The sequence below is a fragment of the Genypterus blacodes genome, unplaced genomic scaffold (assembly GCF_046128005.1).
Source record: "Genypterus blacodes isolate CSIRO-AG114 ecotype Tasmania unplaced genomic scaffold, CSIRO-AGI_Gbla_v1 ptg000073l_1, whole genome shotgun sequence".
Taxonomy (NCBI): Eukaryota; Metazoa; Chordata; class Actinopteri; order Ophidiiformes; family Ophidiidae; genus Genypterus; species Genypterus blacodes.
Genome location: NW_027466883.1, coordinates 5,365,959 through 5,385,644, shown reverse-complemented (window position 1 = coordinate 5,385,644; position 19,686 = coordinate 5,365,959). Strand labels below are relative to the sequence as shown.

The following is a 19,686-nucleotide window of genomic DNA, read 5'->3' as shown; positions in this document are numbered from 1 at the left end:
ATTTGATCACCCCTCTGTGGGAAATGGTGCCGTCCGGTGGTGTATTTTGGTGGACAAGGGCAAACTTCACTGTCATCGTTGTTTGTCAAACATGGCGAGGTTTCTAAGGCCTAATTTAAGGAGTTTTATCTCTTCACAACTGAGAATGTCATCTGACCAGGTAAATTGGATCCCGTTATTTAGAGACATCATTATAACCAGGCTTATTTCTTACTGTCGTGATGTGAAATGCCATTTTAAAACAATAAGGACATCGCTCAAAACGCGCGTGACACCTGTATGTATAATTTAGTGGCGTGATTATAGGTTAGAGCCTTTTGTATGGGTAAGTTTAGATAATTTATAATTCTATGTAGGTGAAAGAGCTACAACTGAAAGCTATTTTAGTCAGAGAAATATGCAGCCATGTGAATGAATAGCTTCTGCTATTTTGCTTTGTGTGAAGCTTCTGGTCTGTTCCAGGAAGCACCTATGCAAACAAACCTTTTTGAAATGATTGTGTCTTGACCTTCAGAACAGGCAGGCTTCCACATGACCACTGACTAGAGTTTCTACTGCCATATCAACTTGATCGACATGTCCAAGCCTTGACAACAAAGTCCATGAATGAAATTGAGATGAATTGGAAGCATCGATAAGACATTCACATGAAAAATCTCATGTTTTTGTTGAGCTTATTCCATGCACAAACTGTTTCCCATTATGTTTTTAGCTGGGCGAGCTGGGTAAAGGTGCAGGAAAAGGTGGTGGAGGTGGAGGGTCCATCAGAGAGGCAGGTGGATCCATGGGGAAGAAACAGGCCGCTGAAGAGGAAATGTACTTCAAGTATGTATTTCCCTACAGTACAGCAACCAACAGACTGAAGCACAACCAGCATTAGGAACAGCTACTAAATATAACGTGGTATTTCTTTCCCAATTTAGTTCTGAAAGTGTGTAGAAAACACCCAAGACAAGCCTTTACAACTATAAATAGCAATAATGGAAAATATCATTCAATGGAATATGTTAGTATGTGGTATGTGGTTTTTTGGTATGTGGTCATAAATGTTCATGACTTGAGGATTTCCAAAATGTTAAATGCTGACTAATGAACTGTGAATGTTATGAAAACTAGCATAAAAGGGTTCCATTAGAATTACCCATCATAGACCACAATTCCCCACAATTTCCCCTCTCTCTATTTCTGAATAAGGCGGAAGGAGCAGGAGCAGCTGGTGGCATTGAAGCAACACCACCAGGAGGAAATCGATCATCACAAAATGGAAATTGAACGTTTGCAGCGTGAGATTGACCGCCACAAGGGAAAGATCAGAAAGCTGAAGCACGACGACTGAGTGAAGCACAACAACTACATTTTGCCTTAAAAAAAGTTCCAGTTATCATTGCACCAGCCAGACGTGTTTCATTCATTGATTTCACAGATTGCTGCATGCATTGTCTCAGTGGGCCAGTCACTGATTTGTGTGTGTGTTTATTAAATGCTTGATAGTTATTAGACAGTTAAATGAAAAATTGAGGGCATCGCATGTTGAGTGAAACGAGCTTTATGAAACATGTTTCATTTTTGTATAGTAGGTAAGTGTGCATTAATCTGCATGCAAAACCTAGATGTTCTCTTATGCTTCATATGGTACTTTCAGCTCTTCTGCCCATTGTATGATTAAATTTGTAATGTACGTAACTGTGCCAACTGAGTACCTTTCTTTTGTAGCAAGTAACTAAGAACTGAAAGTGAACGCAGCCTGTGTTCAGAATCACAGATTAAGCACAGTAGCGGTCACAAGATATAGATTTTAGTGTTTAGTGTAAATTTATTACACAACTACAGAGGACATAGGCCAGCACAGGCATGCAAAGATAGTACTGATAATAGTATTGTTGTGTATTGAATGAACCACAAACACGGTCTAACTTGACACAACACTGAAATAAGAACTGGTGCAGCTTATACCTAACATAGTCAATTGAGACAGCAAGCTAAAGAAAGGAACAATGGATTTATAATATACTAGAATCATTCTGATATTATAAAATATAAAACCGTTCCCATCCACTGTGGGGAGCATCTGGAATAAAATTAGAGGTTTTACTGCTCCAAATAGGGCCACTAGATCATCTGTATGGAGTAAATTATGTGGTAAGGATGTAGAATTCTATCTGCATTCAGTTTCAGCTTTTTCCATTTACAACAATCAGACATGAGACAAAGTGACATACATTTTTTTAATGTAACAAACAAGGAACTAAGGTACAAATGCCACCAGTACAACTGCATTTAAATCCTGATCCATAAATTCATAAATAACAGTCAAAGAACTAATGAAATACTAATAAGGTGATAATATTGTACGCAAATGACAAATGTATCAAAACCCCTACTTATGTAAATCTAGCAATACCACAATGGAAATAGAATCAATGAAGAGTCCTTTATCTACGTTCTACTCAATGAAGAGATGAAGGAAAACAGTAAGTAAGTAAGTAACTGTGTTTATAGAACATGTATGTGTTGGTGTGTGTTCTGGTATCCATCAATTCGATATGAAACTGGAGTCGCTGGCGATGAGTGTGTATAGGACGACGGCTCCACGTCGCTGAAGTGGAGGTATCGGTGAAGTAAGGAGGGCACAGGGAGCTGCGAGACCACATCGGTCATCATCAGTCTGTGTGAATCCAGCATGGTGCGGACCTGGAGCCGGCACAGGTGGGACAGACTGGGAACGCTGTCTGGAGGAGGAGAGGAGGGAAAACAGGCATTCAGTGTCATGCTGGAACATCGAGTCAATACTTCAAGTCATCAATTATTCATGTTACAAAATCAAACATGGAAAGCTCAAATCAGACATGACATCATATTTTATTTCCCAACATCCATCCAACTTGACACACCTATGCCAATGATGGTGGAGGACATTTATGCCAGAAAAGCTAATATGATATCTGAAGCCGTAAATTATTAATCTGTAAGATTAGAATCAATAACCTCAAATGAAAAACATTTATCTTATTTCAACAGAATCCGTATATCAATGAGAATCTAAATAATTACTAATTAAAGCCTAATTAGCAATAGATCCTCATTGCATAATTCATACCAAAATCTATAGATGGCATCCAGGTCTTCTGCTCTTTTCTTCGCTCCAGCACGTGTTTTAAAGGTAGAGGCAGAACAGCCCAGTTTACAAACTCCAGCAAGTAATTCAGCGCTCCACTCTCTGCCTGCTCCATCCTAGGAAGACATCGGATATGGGAGGTGATGAGATAAGAACTGATCAAAAGGTGAAAAAGAGAGAGAGCGGAGACACTCACATGTTGTGCTGCAGCAGTAATGAAGGTTCTAGTCCTGCATTTAGAAGAACGGGAAGCCAGCAGGCTGCGAAATGAACATGATTGAGTGCCACACAGAGTAGATCCCTCAGCTCCTGCAGATTCAATGCAGTCTCCCCTGTGTGACTGTTTGGCGCTGAACCGTCCTTGTTGAAATGCTGCGGCGATGGGATCCACCTGTGCTCCAGTATCAGCCCCAGCAGCTCCGTTTTGTCGGTGGCCAAAGCGTACGTCCAGCTCTCCTCGTCCAGAGTTGCTCCTGCGACCACCAGCAACCTCACACACTCACTGTCAAGAGATTTTAAACAGTAAGCAGAACCACAAGAAAGGAAGAAAAAGAAAGAGCATGAATAAGCTTTCTTACAAACCTGACTTGGTGGTCAGACGTTAGAGTGAGGGCGAGGCAAAGTGGCGACTGAAGGCTGAGGATGTGTGTGCAGTCCTGGGCGTCTGGACTGTAACCTTCACTCAGCAGCAGCTCCACAGTCTGGCTCTGGTTGCTGTGCACGGCCACGTACAATGGACTCACCATGCCCTCACCGCGGTCGCATGCGCGATCACTCACAGGGATCAGCTTCCTGAGGATTCTGTGTGGTCACAAAAGCTTGATGAACACTGAACTTCTTAGACTTTTACCGCTAAACACAAATACAACATTTGGTTTCCTCTTCTGTGCGGCGACCATTTAGGCTAGCTCAGATTCAGCTTCAGGTGTGTTAGTGGGTTAACACGTACTGGTTGTGGCCAGCCTCGGCCGCGGCGTGTATAGGAAGCTGAGGCCAGTCCTGGCTGCAGGCAATGTTAGGGTCTGCACTGTGGTCCAACAGGAAGTCCACGCAGGCCTCATGGCCCTCCTGAGAGGCGATCATCAGCGGTGTGGCCAGGTCTGCTGCCTGGGCGTTCACATTGGCACCTACAGAGAAAACCAAGGGAAAATATATTAGATATTCCATTAATCTATATTTTACCTGGTTATTGGTCCCATAGACACACACGGAGAGAGAGAGAGAGAAGTAGTACATCAGTATGTATAAAACTCCCAAACAACTTTAAGTGTCTAATCAATATTCATTTGCCACTGCTCAAATATACGAGGGCTTATCGCAGATAGTTACAGAAATGTCTGTGTTAGTGAGATAACACTGAACTTTGTTGATTCCTAGAGGGGAATTCAGGTGATAGGGCACATTGAGCATGCCAAGAGGTAGACAGAGTACACAGTAGATTGTCAAGTGAAGATTAATTCTCAGGATTAAATAAATCAAACAAACATAGAAAGTTAAAAAGTAACCCTAAAGTGCAGTTGAATATTACGTCTGATTTTTACTACTACTACTAATTCTTGTACATATTCACAATTTCTTATGCATATTGAAATATTCACATATACCATTCCTAGTACTACTTTACTGTTATGTTTACTGCAAATTCTTGAATAACTCTTAAAGGGACATGTGGGCTACTTTGCTCATCATGTTATTTCTACAACCTGGACACAGGTGGCTGATGGGAAATGGACAAAGGTATGAATGGTTGGATAGACGGATTATTAAATGTAATACCTCCTCCATCAGAACATTGCAACATAAGTTTTGAGTATTGATATTGGCCTTACAAATCCATACAAAGGTAACTCAACCTCAGCTATACTGTACCCGTGAACACGCATTGGAAAAAAGTGACCTACCAGCACTAAAAAGGATCTCCAGGCACTCCATCCGTCCGTACTGTGCAGCTAGAAACAGAGGCGTCACCTTGTGGTCGTCTAGTGCCTCCAGGTCACACACCTTAACCAGCATACCCACAACTTCAATGTGATCCTGAAGGAGGGAAGGAAGTTGTTTGTTAGTCTTGCTTCCTCTTCAGCAAAGATGTGTCACTTCACAGGTCACATGCACAACAAGACTAGGTAACTCTCTTCTAAATGTTTAATTACAAAACACAACATTACAAGGTCAATTGTACGGTCAAAGAACTCTTGCTCAAAATGTAAAGCTACTTAAATACACAACAGGGACATCACCAAACGAGCAAAGTTACAATAGTGATGTCATCTTTGAAGAAGAAACATTATTGTGTCATGTCCCAGACGAACATGTGTATCGGAAATTTGTCTTGCAGCTCAAGGGCAACTTGGCAGTGCCCTGTAGGCAAAGTGGCAACTCTCCAGCTGCCAGTCCACTTTCTTGGTTCATACTGAGTCCCTATGAACTCAGCTTCTTTTGCTCTTAGAGTCAGGATACACCTTACAGAGCTATGTATGTATGTGTGTGTGTGTGTGTGTGTGTGTGTGTGTGTGTGTGTGTGTGTGTGTGTGTGTGTGTGTGTGTGTGTGTGTGCTTACCTTATAAACAGCTTGATGCAGGCAGGTCCAGCAGGATGCAGTGTGTATTCTGTTCACCTCGGCATCTTGGCTAATCAAGAATTCCACGGCATCCTTGTATCCTGCATTTACAGCTGTTAAAAAGCAATTAACAGCAGATAGACATTAGTGACTGATGGCACTCAGAGGCCATATACATATGAATTTGACATCAAGGCCACTGGTGTAACAAGTCTGACAAAAAATTAATCATTTATACAATTTACACAATCTTATCCCTGAATCTTGTCCGACAACAGACATAACAACATAAGCTTCCTGTTGTTGTGCTTGTGATGTACCTGCATAGAGAGGAGAGGACAGGTTATTGGTCAGCTGGTTGACGTTGGCGTGTGATGCCACCAGGAGTCGGATCATTGCCACGTGTCCACGCCGAGCAGCGAGGTAACACGGCGACTCCCCCTGATGTGTCACAGAGTTCACATAAGCACGGAACCCAGGGCCCGAGCCTGCAACACACACACACACACACAAGCAGAAGAATCAGATCTTTACTCACATGAAGAAGCAGGACGGCACAGGTGACAAGAAGGAAGCGATCAAACTCATTCCTTACCAGCTGCTTTCAGGATCTCCCTCACACACTCCTTGTTACCATAAGCCACAGCTTCATGCAGGGCATTCCAGCCTCGGTTGTCCCTGATGTCCACACTCATGCCTCTGTTGATCAGACTCCTCACCTTCTCCCAGCAGCCAGTACGAGCCGCCATAGCAACACTAGACACTGTGTCAGTGTAGCACTCTGTGAAGTCCATATGCTGCTCCCACACACACCTACAATTGCTGCTGACAGAGGATGGAGAGGATTACATCATCTCGGTTAAGAGACGATAGTTAATGTTCTGATCTTAACTAAATCACTGATGTAAACAAACCCCCACTAGCCTCAGAAAACATTGATAACTCTGCTTTAATTCTGATTACAGCGTTGGCCTCTTTATTAAAATACCTTATTTATTTAACCTTATCGATCCCAGGAAGACAGTCACATAAAGAGTTAGCCACCGAGCTACTAGACGCCTGACGTAAACAACCGCTTTATAGCCAGTGTTATACATCACCATTATTTTTTTTCACAATTTCACAATTTAATTCATGTTACGCATTTAAATACTCCATAAAGAAATTGTCACGGTGGATATTTTTTTTGTTAAAACTCACCCAAATGCCTTGTTAGCATGAATGGTCAGTCAGCAGTGGCCAGTAATCGCGAAGGGTTCAGAGTCTTGGCTGAGTCGCTCTTTAATGACGTCATTCCAGAAATTCCGCGCAGCAACTCTGGCAGAATGGCGGCTCTTTTGGAATCGCTCCTGTTACACAAAGTGGACGTTAATACGGCTTTGGGGTGGCTAAAAAACGCCGAGGTAGGTGTAAATTAAGTGTGAGCCACCCGGGTGCCGTACTTGATACATTATTATTATTATATAGTTTGAAATATGACGTGACATAGCGAATAACGGATTGTAAACAAAACTTTTAGCGCGCGAGCTAGCAAGCTGGGCCAATGTAGCCCTGGAATGGACCGCTAATCAGACTCAGCTTCTTTGCCATGATGTCTGCTTGGTTTGCAAGTTAAAACGAGCCATGTTTGTGAGGTGTTATCTAGTATTATTTGTTTGGACGCATCTCAAATCTACAAATGTACCATTTCAGTGTTAATTCTGCAGTTAAGCCTCACAGAAATGTCTCTCACTTCAGCAGGAGAGAGAGAAGCTGTCATTCAGTGACTCCAGGGTGTCGGTCCAGAAACAAGAGTTTGTCCCTTTCCTGTTGAATTTCCTGAGAGAGCAAAGCAGTCACGCCCTAACTCATGGACCCGCCACGCCTGCCAAGACCCCTAACCGCCCCAGGCCGGCCTCGCAGACCCACGGTTTCTCTGAGAGGAGGGGATGCAGGTCAGCAGGAGGCGGGCCCAGTTCTGGTTCTCGAAGCGCCAGCCGAGTCCAGCTGTTTTCCCCCGCCAACGCTTTGTCCCCTGGGAATGAGTGCGATGCAGCGGGTCAGCCGGGGTCTAACTGTCTGAGCGGGATCAGTGCCTTCAGCAGCCCCTCCTTTAACTCAGGATGGAGCCCCGCGTCCAGGCCTTCAGCATCTGAGCGCCGTTCCGGTCAGAGAATCAGTCTGGGGGACTACATGATATCTCCGGACCAGCAGAGCCCCAACTTGCAGTCACAGAAAGGCCGCAGGAGGAGCGCTGGTGGTGGCAGTGGTGGCAACATGCCGGCAGGGTCGCAAGGGAGACATGGTGGAGTTCGTGGCGGACATCACGGCGAGGAGACTGGAAGGTGGGAGAGTGGGGGGAGGAGATCAGGCAGAGGAGGAGGAGGAGGAGGGCACAGCAGGATAAACGAGCAGGTTTCACCTCCTCCTGACTTCAACTTGGAGGACTTCCCTCCTGTCGGCACGTCACCTGCTCCCTCAGCGTGAGTCCACACACTAATCTCAATCTCTACACTGCCATTTCCCTGCCTGTGCTTAAACGTACTATCCTACATTTTTACAGCACAACCAAACCATCGAGAAGAATCAACCCTACACCAGTCAGTGCAGAGCGGCCTCACTCCAAACCAAAGACTTGCTTCACCTCCACCCCGTTCAGTAAGCCCTCCAGTCCTCCATTAGGGACAGAGGCACAGGAGGGGTCAGTGACAGTGGGCAGTCCTCTCAGTCTGCAGGAGGAGAGGGAGCTACTAAAGAGGGAGAAGTAAGTGATTTAATAGTAGTAAATGGCCTATAAGTCAGTTTTTGTATATATAATCCTCTCATTTCCCTTATTAATTGTGGGAATGAATGAACTCTGTCTTTGCTGTCACTGCATCTCTGTTTATGTTTGCCTTTTCATAATGTGGATTTTCTTGTTTTCAGGACTAAACGTGCCCAGCAAATTGCCTCCCCTCTTCCGGCTCCTCTGGATGTCTGCACCCCAACCAAGTCCGGTCTATGCACGGGGTCAAAGGTTACACCAGATGCGCAGGTGGCGTGTCCCGAGCCATCCAAAGTTACCTTCGCCTTGGAATTGGATCTTCTCGCGGCACTGTACTGTACCTGCATTTCTGGTAAACGACCACAGGGAGGGGTTAATGTGTCAAAAAGAGGACTTCTGTTTGTGTGACACTTCTCAAGACAAAGACATTTACAGATAAAGGCGTTGATAATTTCAAAATAAGATTTCAAAGTTGAGCAAAAGAAGATGCAATTTTGTTTTCTTTTTTTACAGAAAACCTTGTGCCAAACGTTTTCCTGGAGCTTTTCTTTGTCGTGCAGTTGCTAACATCTCGGTTTCCTCCCAACGATGATGAAGGAAGTTTGTGTGCTGTGAATTTAGGTTAGTAATTATTTGTTCTTGCCATTAAAACCTATGATATTGTGTTTACCAATGTTATTTTCCTTTTCCAGATGTTCTGGAGAGAGGTTACCTGACACAAGTACACAACTGTGTGTATTTTGCCGTGAAGGTGCTGGAGAATCAGTTTCAGTAAGTCTCTGTAGTTGTGTGGTGCTTCGCTTATCTCATATTCAAAGAAACACACTGCTCTCGTAACTCTTCTCCTTTTGTGTTTTCCATAACCGTGTCCTATCATGTTACAGGTTGGTGGCTAATTTGGACAAGTGTACGCTGCGTCTGCTGGCAGAGAATGAAAGAGTGGCCTCGTTCTCTCCGGCTCTGAGGGACGAGCTGACTCGGGCACAGGACACCAGCACAGCCAAGGTATATATATATAAAGTACACGCCACTTTACTTCTTAACTATGTATTTGGTTGCTAAATTTTGTATTCTTTATTTCTTCTTTAAGCTCTCTCCTTCGGTCTCTACATTCATCCACTCAGTCTCATTCCAGCCTGCTACTGACAACCGGTCCAACTTCAGCAGTAACAAAGCCTTCCACACTTTTAAAAAACAGAGGTAACGTAACATAACGTATTCTTCTTTCCTTGACTACCCTCTTGCCACATCTTGAAAGTACAAACTGCTTATTGTGACTGAAAGTTAACGCTTCCAAACGGGCTGAATTTTGAGTTGATCATTGTTTCTCTTGCTTCTCCTCTTCCTCACAGAGATGTTTTCTACGAGGTGCTTAGAGAGTGGGAGGACTTTCACAAGGAACCAGGATGGAACTTCGATGCCGCTCTAGGAAGTAGGATCAGGCAAGTCCAAAATAACTACACATAACCTTTATTATGTTTCCCCGTGAACCAGGTACTAATTAGAGTAATTATAAATAGTTATGTTTTATCCCTTCATTCTTTTGTCCTGTTTTTTTATTTTTAGAGGAATGATGAATCAACTGACCGATGCAGGGAACCACTCACATTTTGCCCGTCTGTTCTTGAAGCAACTTGTTCAGGTAGGTGTACCATTTCATTTTACACTTGCACAATAGTTCTTGGATAAGTTCCTTTTAAGAGGAAGTTTTCTGGGAGTAAAAACAGCTTTTTGTGATTTGTTCTCGTTGGCACAGTGGGGTCCATAAAATCATGAAAATCTTCTTTTCTTTCTCCAGATGTGTAAAGACCCACGTGTAAACAGCTCTCCCGGGGACACTCCTGACGCTGACCTGCTCGGCATGCTGGGAGCTGACAGCTTGGGGCGCCTGAAGCGTCTGGAGGAGCGTCTCATTCAGCCCCACGGAGTCGTTGGCCCGTGCCCTCCCCCATCCTTTCCTGGCCACCAGGAGTTCTTCAAGGACTTCCTGCAGGCAGCCAGCTGGTGAGATGACACCATCGACACAAATGCCATAAACAGGGAAATGAAACGTCTTTAGCCTCATGTGGTGCTTTTGTGTGAGCTAACATGTCATGGATGCTGTGTCCTAGCTGCCAGCTGAACCAGCATCTGCAGGACAGCCTCTGTCAGCAGCTCCTGCAGCTGGATGAAGTCTCCATCCTGAGCCCTGCTGCTTCCATCGGGGAGAAAGGGGGGGAAGGAGATGGAGACATGGAGCAGCAGGTATATGAGAGTTGCATATTAAAATGAACCTCTCACGTGTTTGTTTACATGTACAAGACAACTGAATCTTTAGGTACAGGTCATTTGTCATGGCATAAACTCTAGTAATGGTTGTACTCCTGACTGATGCAACTCCATCTCTAAAACAATCCTGTCTTGTCTCTTTCTTCTCGTTTCATCGATTCCCAACAGGATGAGAAGCAGCGATTCTCCTCAGTGCTGCTCCTGGCTCGTCTTCTGGCAAAATTTCTGGGATTTATTTCCTTTCTGCCTTACCAAACAGCTGAGAAACCTTCCAGGGAGATACAGGAGGCTGCTGTTGCCCTCCGCATCAAGGTGAGAAACTAAAGCACAAATGTCTGTCAACTAGTACACTATAGGACAAAACTTGACTTTAAATGATTCAACGCTGTATCGTCGGAAGTGCACATTTGTTCAATCGTCTCTTCTCTTGTTCCCTCAGAGCTCTCCGGTATTGGATGTGTGTGCTGTGTTGCGTAACAGTATCCAGAGGAGGCGCACCGTGCTCACCGTCCCCTGGCTGGTGGAGTTTCTCTCCATGCTGGACTTTGTTGGCCCCCTGCTGCTGTGCTACAGGACTGTGCTCGGCTCGCTGCTGCTCCTGTACCGGTCCGTCTACATAAGTTACATTTGTCATTTACAAAATACAACATAAGTAGCATAACTAACTACCTAACCTTCCTGAAAAGAGTTGATGTTTTTGTCTTGTGCCTGTAGGAGAATGCTGCTGGGTGAATGCGGTGGAGAAATGTGTTACCTGAACAAGCTGCTCATGGTGGCTGTATTGGGCTGGCTTTTCCAGGTGAGTGATGACGCTGATATTAAATGTTTAGTAGTGTTTCAGTTGTGTATTTTGGTAGTGAGTTGCACCGTATTATATTATCTTTGTCATGGGAACTATAAGTCTTTCACTTGTGTAATCTCCAGATCCCAGTGATCCCTGAGGACCTTTTCTTCACCAGCGACTTCTCTAAGTTGTCTCAGCTGGAGGACAGCAACACAAGTGGAGCAGGACTTGTAAGTAAAATATTCATATTGTTGGGTATTTGTCTATTAAATTCAGCTGATGTTTCATGCATAGTGATATTTCCTTTCTTACATCTTTAGGACTACATTCCCCTGGTGGATCAGCAGCTTCTCTATACTTGTTGTCCGTTTCTGGGTAAGTAGGACTCTTTAGATATTGACAGATTTGTTTATGATGCCATGGTAGTTATAAAGGCGTCCGTGTTGTTCCACTGTAGCAATGTGGTCATGGAACTTTGTAGTTAGTTATGGACAGGTTTTTGAATTTAATTTGCGAATAAGCATTGAAACCCTGTCATTTCCTGTCGAGGATTAAGGATACATTCACAACAATTGATGGTGTTCCTTGTTTCTATCGATCAGGGGAATTCCGTAAGCTCCTAGCGGCCTTTGTGTCGGGAAGCACGGCCAAGAGTGGAGGAATTATCCGCAAGATCACTCCGACCTCTGCTGAGCTGAGGGATACACCTCCGACGAACAGGTCACAGCAGAAACTACAGGTGAATCATTAAGGGCGGGTGAAGAACAGAGAGATGGATTCACTTTCCTGTGTATTCATACCAATTATTTTAATCTTGACAAATCCCCTGTTGTAAAGGTCGACCTGGAGCAAGCCTTCTTTCACAACCAGCCACCATCCTTGCATCGCACTGTGGAGTTTGTAGCTGAAAGGGTCGGATCCAACGCCGTCAAGCATATGAAGTGGGTATCAAAGACCTGGGGGTGGTTGGGTCGGAAGTCTGTTTTTCCACAACATTTAACATGTGGTGTAGAGTGTAATGTGAGTGTTAGTGTGTTGGTGTGTTTGTGTTTGTGCTTGTTTTTACAAATTTGACTTTGGTTGTCATCCAGGGCTACATTCGTCAGTGAGTTAGTAGAGCGAGGTGAGAAGATGCTGAGAGACGGAATGGAAGCTCCGAACTCCAGTCCTTCAAAGCTCAACGACTCCATCTGTGCTCAGCTGTGTGATTCAGGCATGGAGGCCCTGACAAGAGCCACCAGGTACAACAGCATCTTTTACATGCACTTTGATAAAATACTTCTAATCCAGAGCATCATATGTATTCCAGATATCGCTACAAAGCTCCTACTCCTATTTGATTTGATGCATGGTATTGTGTGATTGTGTAGATTTTGTAGTGAGAAGAGTCCTGAAGCCATAAGGATCCTGCTGCCTGATGAGACGTCTCCTGCTGTAAGTCGTGTACAGATCAAGTTTCAAAAGCAACGATGCAAATGCTAATCCATTTACAAAGCACTCAAAGTATTTCTGCAACGGTCTCCTTCTGTATTCACGACACACTCTGCAGGTCCTGACCACGTCTGAAAACATCACTAAACGCCTCGCAACGGAGAAAGCCTGCAGCTGGCTGGCTGCCAACATTAAAGGTAGCTGGTTTAAACAGAAGACCTGATTTTGCATTTACCCTTTACATTCATACAAAGCTTTCTTACCCAAACTAGTCACAGCCTGAAACGACATCACCATGTAACTGGGGTTTCAGATGACATCAGGGATGATGTCACAGGTGCAGTTTTTACAGGATGACATCATTCCACTTTGTCAGTAGTTGCAAAATGCATCATGGGCTGTGGCAAGACAAACGAGTGAAGAAAAAAAGGAAAAGAGAAACCCCATCCCAGAAATCCAATAAAATAGCCCTGTAACAAAGCTGTCTTTGTGAAACTAACAATGTGTGGTTTTTATGAAGGACGTGTATGATGGAGTGCACGCCAACATTATAGATTTTTCTCTCCATCCTTGTTGACCTCTCAACCTCAGCACTGATTCGGCGAGAGTGGAAGGGCAGGTTTGATCGCGTGATGAAGGCTCTGACCCAGGTGACCCAGGACGCTGAGGATGCGGGGGGGCCTGCAGATGAGCTGGTTTTCCAGGCACGATTCACAGCGCCCAAACGAAAACAGAGCAGTGAGAGAGTGACCTCCTGCCCTCCACACTGCAGCCACAGCGCCTCACTGCCCTCTGACATCCTCATTGAGATAAAGGTACACTGCTGCATGTTAATATTGTTGAACTTTCCTTTGTCCGTTTGTCTTTTGATTTCTTAGATGTGATCTTAACATTGTATGAGTATTTCTTTCCTTTTGTATCTATCAAATGATGGAGGAAAGTTGGGACTGACTGATGCTCAAAGTTTAAGTCTCCAGGATGAAGTAAAGTTGACTAATGTCGAATAAATCGAGTTTGACTTCATGGCTTGCAGGAGTTGTTGAGTGTCGCAGTCGGCCCCAGGACCGATCAGGAGCAGGCTACTGTTCCTCAGCTCCAAGCGCTGCTGCAAAGAGTGGGAGACACACTGACCTGCAGAAAGGTACACAAATGCAACAGAACATTGAATTGAACTGATTAGTCTATTGTTTTTTCTAAGTATCACTCCCATGTCAAGTTCTTTTATCTACCTTTGTTGAACACACTTATTGTAAGTCGCTTTGGATAAAAGCGTCTGCTAAATGACCGTAATGTAATGTAATGTAATGTCCTCTTATCTCCCTCTCTTAGTTCTCGACTGCAGTGTCAGAGCAGATGCTCCTTCACACAACTGTCCTACTGGCATGCAAACTGGGTAAGATGTCCATCGATTGCCGTCAATGATCAGGGCAGGCAGATTGCCATGTGCTGCTCATGTGCAAGCAACATGAATGCTGCGTGATTTAATGCACTGTGTGTGTTTTTGTGCTCAGTGTCTGCAGAGCTGCCCCTGTTGTGTCTCCCTGTATGCGATGGCGTTGCTGGGGAGCCTCCTGTCAGGGCTGTGCTGGAGGTGCTGTCTGAGCTGTGGGAGAGAGACTGCTGCTCCTCCGCTCCTCTCCACCTGCTTTTCACGCCACTCACTGTCACTGCTGTGCTGAAGGCCAGTGACTCTGAGGTACAATTAATACTACTGCTTACTATTACCAACCCTCCAATGTTCAGGCATTTTCTGTGTATAAGCATTGATCTCTTTAGAACCATTCACCACAAAGCTAGTGACATAATAAAGTTACAATTAACTGATTTATCTGACTTTTTTCAGTGGAACACCTACTTGTTCCTGGTCAGAAAGCTGGTTGAAAGAGGAGTTTTGGGAGAGGAAGAAGTGATTTCTTATTGGAAGAAGCTGTCAAGCTTGGCCTTGCCAACGGTGAGGGGTCATTGTATTCATCTTCATGCTTTCTGTGGACATTGCTGTGGTTACTTCTGCACGTGACCTTTCACTTTTTTGCTTAATCTGCCGTCCTCTACTTTCAGGAACTGATAGAGAAATTCCATCTCCAATCTCAGAGTATCAATCCCTCATCACCTCTGCCGGAGTTACAAACTCACATGGACATGCTGCAGGTCTCACAGCAGACAGTAGAGGGCGCTACTTAACAAAGCTAATAATTCCCTAAAATGAGGGAGCAACAACCAGTGTTTTATTATTCCAGTTCAAGACAGAAACAGCTCTGGTTGACTTTGTAGTCTGCTAAGCATTTTCTTAGTCACAATCTCAGCACAGTAGGTCTCAGGATGGGTCCTGCAAACGTCCGAATCTGGAGCCTTTCTTCAATTTAAAAGTGTTATGTATTGCCATTTTAGTGAAGAATTACCCATTCACGGGCTCAACTTGTGTAACAACCATATGTTTATATTTATGACATATGGGGACTGATCGGAAGAGCTGTTGTTAAGAGACACTGCTTTACACAAAGGGGTCAAATTGGTTAAAACAGTTTTTAGTGTTGACTCCCCTAGAAAGACAATAAATGCCTTTATTTTAATATGGCACTTTTCACACAATGCCTTTGAACCGCCACTACTCGTGACTGCATGTTTGATTTCATGAATGCAGCACTGCATTTGTGATGTGTTTTTTAGTTCACGTTGAACACACTGTATTCCATGCTGCTTTTAAAATGAAGTATTTTTTATGTTGCAACAAAGTGAAATAATGATAATAAAGATGTATTCTGGTCAGACATGTCTTGGCGAGAATCATTATGAAGAAGAAGAAGAAACACTTTTATGTCATCCAAATATGGTGGCACTAACTGAAATATGACCTGACCGACGTATGACGTGTTTTTAGAGGAAGCCTATCTCTATCTGCCTGTCAGAGTTTTTAATATTTATTTGTAGTTATTTTATCTTTTATTAGTTTATTTTACACATTCGTAACATTCCTAGCCGGGGAAAGATTTAATACTCATTAATTCACCACAGCGTTGGTACCTTTTTGTGTTTTTACTAATTTTATTTATTTATTTAACAAAAAAGTAAGAGTTCGGGACTGTTGGAGAAATTTGAATAATAACAGCAATGCAAAAACTCCGCCATGAATATTCCACCAGAGGAGGAGTATCAGCGGCCTCTCCTCCGCCTCCTCCCGCCCCTCCTGTCCGGCAGGAAGTTTCAGTGCTCCGGGGAGTTTGAAGCGACTGGACTCTCACTACTTGACGGGCAGGAATGGCTTGAATGGCGGATGGTTCAGACGGTTTCGCCCCCAGCTGAAGACACAGAGCGCACACATGGATCGCTTCCGACTTTGTTTACTGCTGATTTGCGCGTAAAACCTATGACAAAGCGTCATGGCAAATGTCAAAGTTGCCATTCGAGTTCGTCCACTCAGCTCAAGGTATGTTCCCTTTTAGTTGTTAACTTTACGTGAACAGTTTTGACAATGAAACAGCCACTAAAACACATTTTAGTATGTAAATGTGCGGTTAGTTGTTAGACTTGTCCTCCATCTCTGTTGTTCCCACCGCCGGGAACAGCAGGTCGCTGACCCAAGCACAGGCTAAATGCTATGTTGTTATAAGTCAATTTCATCGTGCTCAGTGTTTTATTTCATGACTTGAGTTTCGCCAAAATCCAAGTAAAGTGCTGCTAAACGTATTTGCTGCGGTAAGAGAAAGTGGCACATGGTGAATGATGACAACTGCGGCTGTCAGTGTCGTTCAGCAGACGGGGGAGAAGGGGGTGTAACCTGCTGCATGTATGGCGGCCATAACAACATTGAACTCGCTGGTCCTCATTGTAAAGTGGACCAAGCTAACTAACTAAAGCAGGGCCGCCCCTAGCTGATTGGGGGGCCTGAGCGGGACGTCAACACTAGCATGCCACCAATCTATTAATATGAACAAAAATGGTAAAATTCCTCCCTAAAAAGTTGTTCTAAAGTGGGATAGGGATTGTTGGCAGATAATGTATGATGAAAGAGGATCTGGGACAAAAGTTAAAATAACTTCATGTCTTTATTTCTCTCCCCATTCAAACACTTGATTGAGCCTGAATTTGATGAAATGACCTTTGAAAATGTGGAGACACATTTACTTTGATGCCTTTGAAAATCTGTTGTGTTGGATGGAGGTTCTCATTTTTAATGTTAATGTGATGCTGCAACTAATGGCTATTCTAATCTTTAATGAATCAAGTTAGTATTTTTCAGTTACTTAATTGTCAAAAGTGAAAAGAAATGAAAGCGGTGAAAAGTTCCCCACGTACAGATGTTATTAGGTCTTAAAAATAGTTTAGCAGTAAATTGCAGTAGGAAGTAATTTACACTTAGATGGAACAAAGGAAAGCTGCAAATCTTCACTTTTCAGAAACAAAATACACAAATTCTGGATCTTTTTACTCAATAAAATGTCATTTATCTAGATTATCGATGGGTTTTCTGTCAACTGATCGATAAATCAATGTGTAGTTTCAGGTCTATTTTATTTCCCCCTTGTTCAGTGAGAAGCGTTCATGGAAAAGTTTCCCCTTATTTTACAGTGCTGTTAAATCCACTGTTGCAGTAGCAGGGTAACAGGCAGGTTGTAAAGTAGCTGTGCGCCACTGGAGCTCCACTTTACTTTCATGGCCAAATTGCTACAACATGTTGAATAACATGTCTCAAGGGGGTGGAGATACATACATTGAATTAAACTTATACTGTAGGCCACTAGAGCGCCATAACAAAGAATTGTTCAAGCAATGAAGCCCAGGACAATGATTCTTTCAACCGGTCTTCCAGTTATTTTGCATAACAAAAGGTGATCTTATACCAAATCCTTACTGTCATGCAAAACTGTGCTTCCTTGTTGTGCTTCTGACAGTCTTCCTGTCTTCTCTCCCTTTGGTTTGAGGATGAGTTTCATGTCACCTGCCGTGACACCAAGATATCATTAATAACATCCTGGTCAGCTGCATTCCTCATTGTGCCATCATAGCTGTAACCATATGTCGCTTGCGTCGACCAATAGGGGAGATGGCAGGCAGCCTCTCATGTGTGTAAGAAACATGTTAACTCAAACTCGAAATTGCCCTTCTTAGGTTTGTAAGCAAATAACTCTTTAGGCGGGTTTACTATTTTCCATCCCCCTCCTTCTCTCCTTCATGCTGGTGGTTTTGGGTTGGGCCACTGCTGGGGTTGGCAAAATGAGTCCCACGTGGTGGAGCACAGGGAGAGCTGACGATTACGACAGCCTCCTTGTCTGCCTCAAACCCACCGCACAGACCCCGAGCTCTCACTGAAGCAGCATTTGCCTTCATTATCGCTGTAGGAGATCGAAATTCACTTCAGTCCAAAGTGTGGTTGCCTCCAGTTTCACTTGTGTTGCATCAGATGTGCTTAGTCCAGCTGCTGTAGCACACACATCTGACCTTGTTTTGCACAGATACACACTGGATTGGATATACACACACGCACGACACATGCACGCACACACTCAACTGTGGAAATTGGCCAAGCTGCCTCATCACTGGAAGTCTCCGGAGAGTGTGAGGGTCTGTTTTCATTTGAATCTGAAATGATCAGCGGCATTCAAGACTGCTGCGTGGTGATTTCATACACAAAGATACATTGTTGCGACAGTCATGTGATGCCCTCATGTCAAGTGAAACTGCCCCAAATTAGTCTGGACATACGTTCCGTTGAATCCTCTACAAAAAAATAGCAGATTTTAAACTGGTCTGTATCCAAAGTGACCTCCATATTGCATTTCAATTGGGTGAAACCGATGAATCCTGACTTCACATCCTGATCTCCTCTTGTTTATTGGAAGCACATGTCGGGGTTTTCTCTTGTGTGTGCTCTTGCCTCTCGTCAGCACTCATCACATTAACCTACTATTCCCCATGCTCTTGCTTCTCTTCTGGCGCACAGGGAGAGCGTGGACGGAGGGCGGCTCACTGTTCAGGTGGAGGATAAGCTCGTTAGGGTCCGAAATGTGAAGGTGAGTATGTCAGTGTTGATGAGTGTCAGTTACACCCCATACTATGTAGGTGTGTTGTGGGAGGAGTGTTTAGAGGGCACACATCACATCACAGCAGCAGGATGTTTATAGCCTTGGGTCAGTTTCTTCCTGCTTGATTTTTCTATTACAAGTCTCTCTCCCTCTCTCTCTCTCTCTCTTTCTCTCTTTCCCTCTCTCTCTCTCTTTCCCTATCTCTCTCTTTCCCTCTCTTTCCCTCTCTTATTCTTCTCCCAAAACTGTTTGTGCTAAGGGAACCTTCCCTGTCAAATACAACCCACTCTGATATACCAAAACAAACCACAATACAACTGCAGCACACTTCAAGACTGGAATTACTCTGAATAGTTTTTGTGGAAATTGCAGCACTATAACCACTACAAATTACGATATGGCATTGAACGATGTGTTTTCAAGAGGAGAAGTGAATCCTGGCATTAGTGATAATAGCACTGCTATTTACAAGACAAACAGTTCATGAACTATCACTTGGGTTAAAAATGTTTTTGGGATATTTGACATGTTTCTGTGCATTTTGAAACAATTACCCTTATACATCTGTATATTATACTTTCACAAAATGTCCTCACAGAATTAACCCCTTTGTTTAGGCTGGGGCCATTAAAACCATAGAGTGAGGGTGGGGGAGGAGGAAATCTGAAACAAATGATGTGACAGAGATGAACCACACATGGCCTCCTTCTGTCGGGGACTCCTGGGCTCTCGCGGGTCTCACGGGAATAATTATTTATGGAAAGTTG

General features: G+C 43.8%; 4 protein-coding genes across 7 annotated transcripts in view; 3 read left to right on the top strand and 1 right to left on the bottom strand.

Moving 5' to 3' along the window:
- On the top strand, positions 1-1,356 carry atp5if1b (ATP synthase inhibitory factor subunit 1b). The gene is made up of 3 exons (XM_076157665.1): positions 1-160; positions 713-825; positions 1,195-1,356. The coding sequence occupies exons 1-3, from the start codon at positions 92-94 to the stop codon at positions 1,334-1,336; spliced, it is 324 nt and encodes a 107-aa protein (XP_076013780.1). The 5' UTR covers positions 1-91; the 3' UTR covers positions 1,337-1,356.
- A 457-nt stretch (positions 1,357-1,813) lies between these two features.
- On the bottom strand, positions 1,814-6,952 carry asb3 (ankyrin repeat and SOCS box containing 3). Of its 2 annotated transcripts, none has more exons than XM_076157664.1 (10): positions 6,874-6,947; positions 6,269-6,498; positions 5,994-6,161; positions 5,674-5,786; positions 5,017-5,149; positions 4,065-4,242; positions 3,698-3,916; positions 3,312-3,617; positions 3,098-3,231; positions 1,814-2,729 (listed from the first exon to the last, which is right to left on the bottom strand). In XM_076157664.1, the coding sequence occupies exons 2-10, from the start codon at positions 6,465-6,467 to the stop codon at positions 2,494-2,496; spliced, it is 1,686 nt and encodes a 561-aa protein (XP_076013779.1). In that variant the 5' UTR covers positions 6,468-6,498; positions 6,874-6,947; the 3' UTR covers positions 1,814-2,493. The 2 variants fall into 2 exon arrangements, with proteins under 2 accessions (XP_076013779.1, XP_076013778.1); XM_076157663.1 differs by having other exon boundaries at positions 1,815-2,729; positions 6,269-6,495; positions 6,874-6,952.
- Positions 6,953-6,984: 32 nt separating this feature from the next.
- Positions 6,985-15,657, top strand: cdan1 (codanin 1). 2 transcript variants are annotated; one of them, XM_076157776.1, is made up of 28 exons: positions 6,985-7,076; positions 7,414-8,135; positions 8,216-8,416; positions 8,578-8,768; positions 8,930-9,037; positions 9,109-9,187; positions 9,301-9,421; positions 9,507-9,616; positions 9,769-9,858; positions 9,983-10,058; positions 10,215-10,420; positions 10,528-10,660; positions 10,853-10,996; positions 11,124-11,290; positions 11,399-11,483; positions 11,609-11,698; positions 11,789-11,843; positions 12,071-12,207; positions 12,306-12,409; positions 12,560-12,709; positions 12,839-12,902; positions 13,018-13,096; positions 13,491-13,714; positions 13,933-14,040; positions 14,229-14,292; positions 14,411-14,595; positions 14,743-14,850; positions 14,958-15,657. In XM_076157776.1, the coding sequence occupies exons 1-28, from the start codon at positions 6,999-7,001 to the stop codon at positions 15,078-15,080; spliced, it is 4,002 nt and encodes a 1,333-aa protein (XP_076013891.1). In that variant the 5' UTR covers positions 6,985-6,998; the 3' UTR covers positions 15,081-15,657. The 2 variants fall into 2 exon arrangements, with proteins under 2 accessions (XP_076013891.1, XP_076013890.1); XM_076157775.1 differs by having other exon boundaries at positions 7,411-8,135.
- A 441-nt stretch (positions 15,658-16,098) lies between these two features.
- stard9 (StAR-related lipid transfer (START) domain containing 9) overlaps positions 16,099-19,686 on the top strand; it is a 34,281-nt gene continuing 30,693 nt past the window's right edge. For both annotated transcript variants that reach the window (XM_076157332.1, XM_076157331.1), the window contains exons 1-2: positions 16,099-16,323; positions 18,838-18,907. In XM_076157332.1, the coding sequence (XP_076013447.1) occupies positions 16,277-16,323; positions 18,838-18,907 (117 nt within the window). In that variant the 5' untranslated portion in view covers positions 16,099-16,276. The remainder of the gene's footprint in view (positions 16,324-18,837; positions 18,908-19,686) is intronic.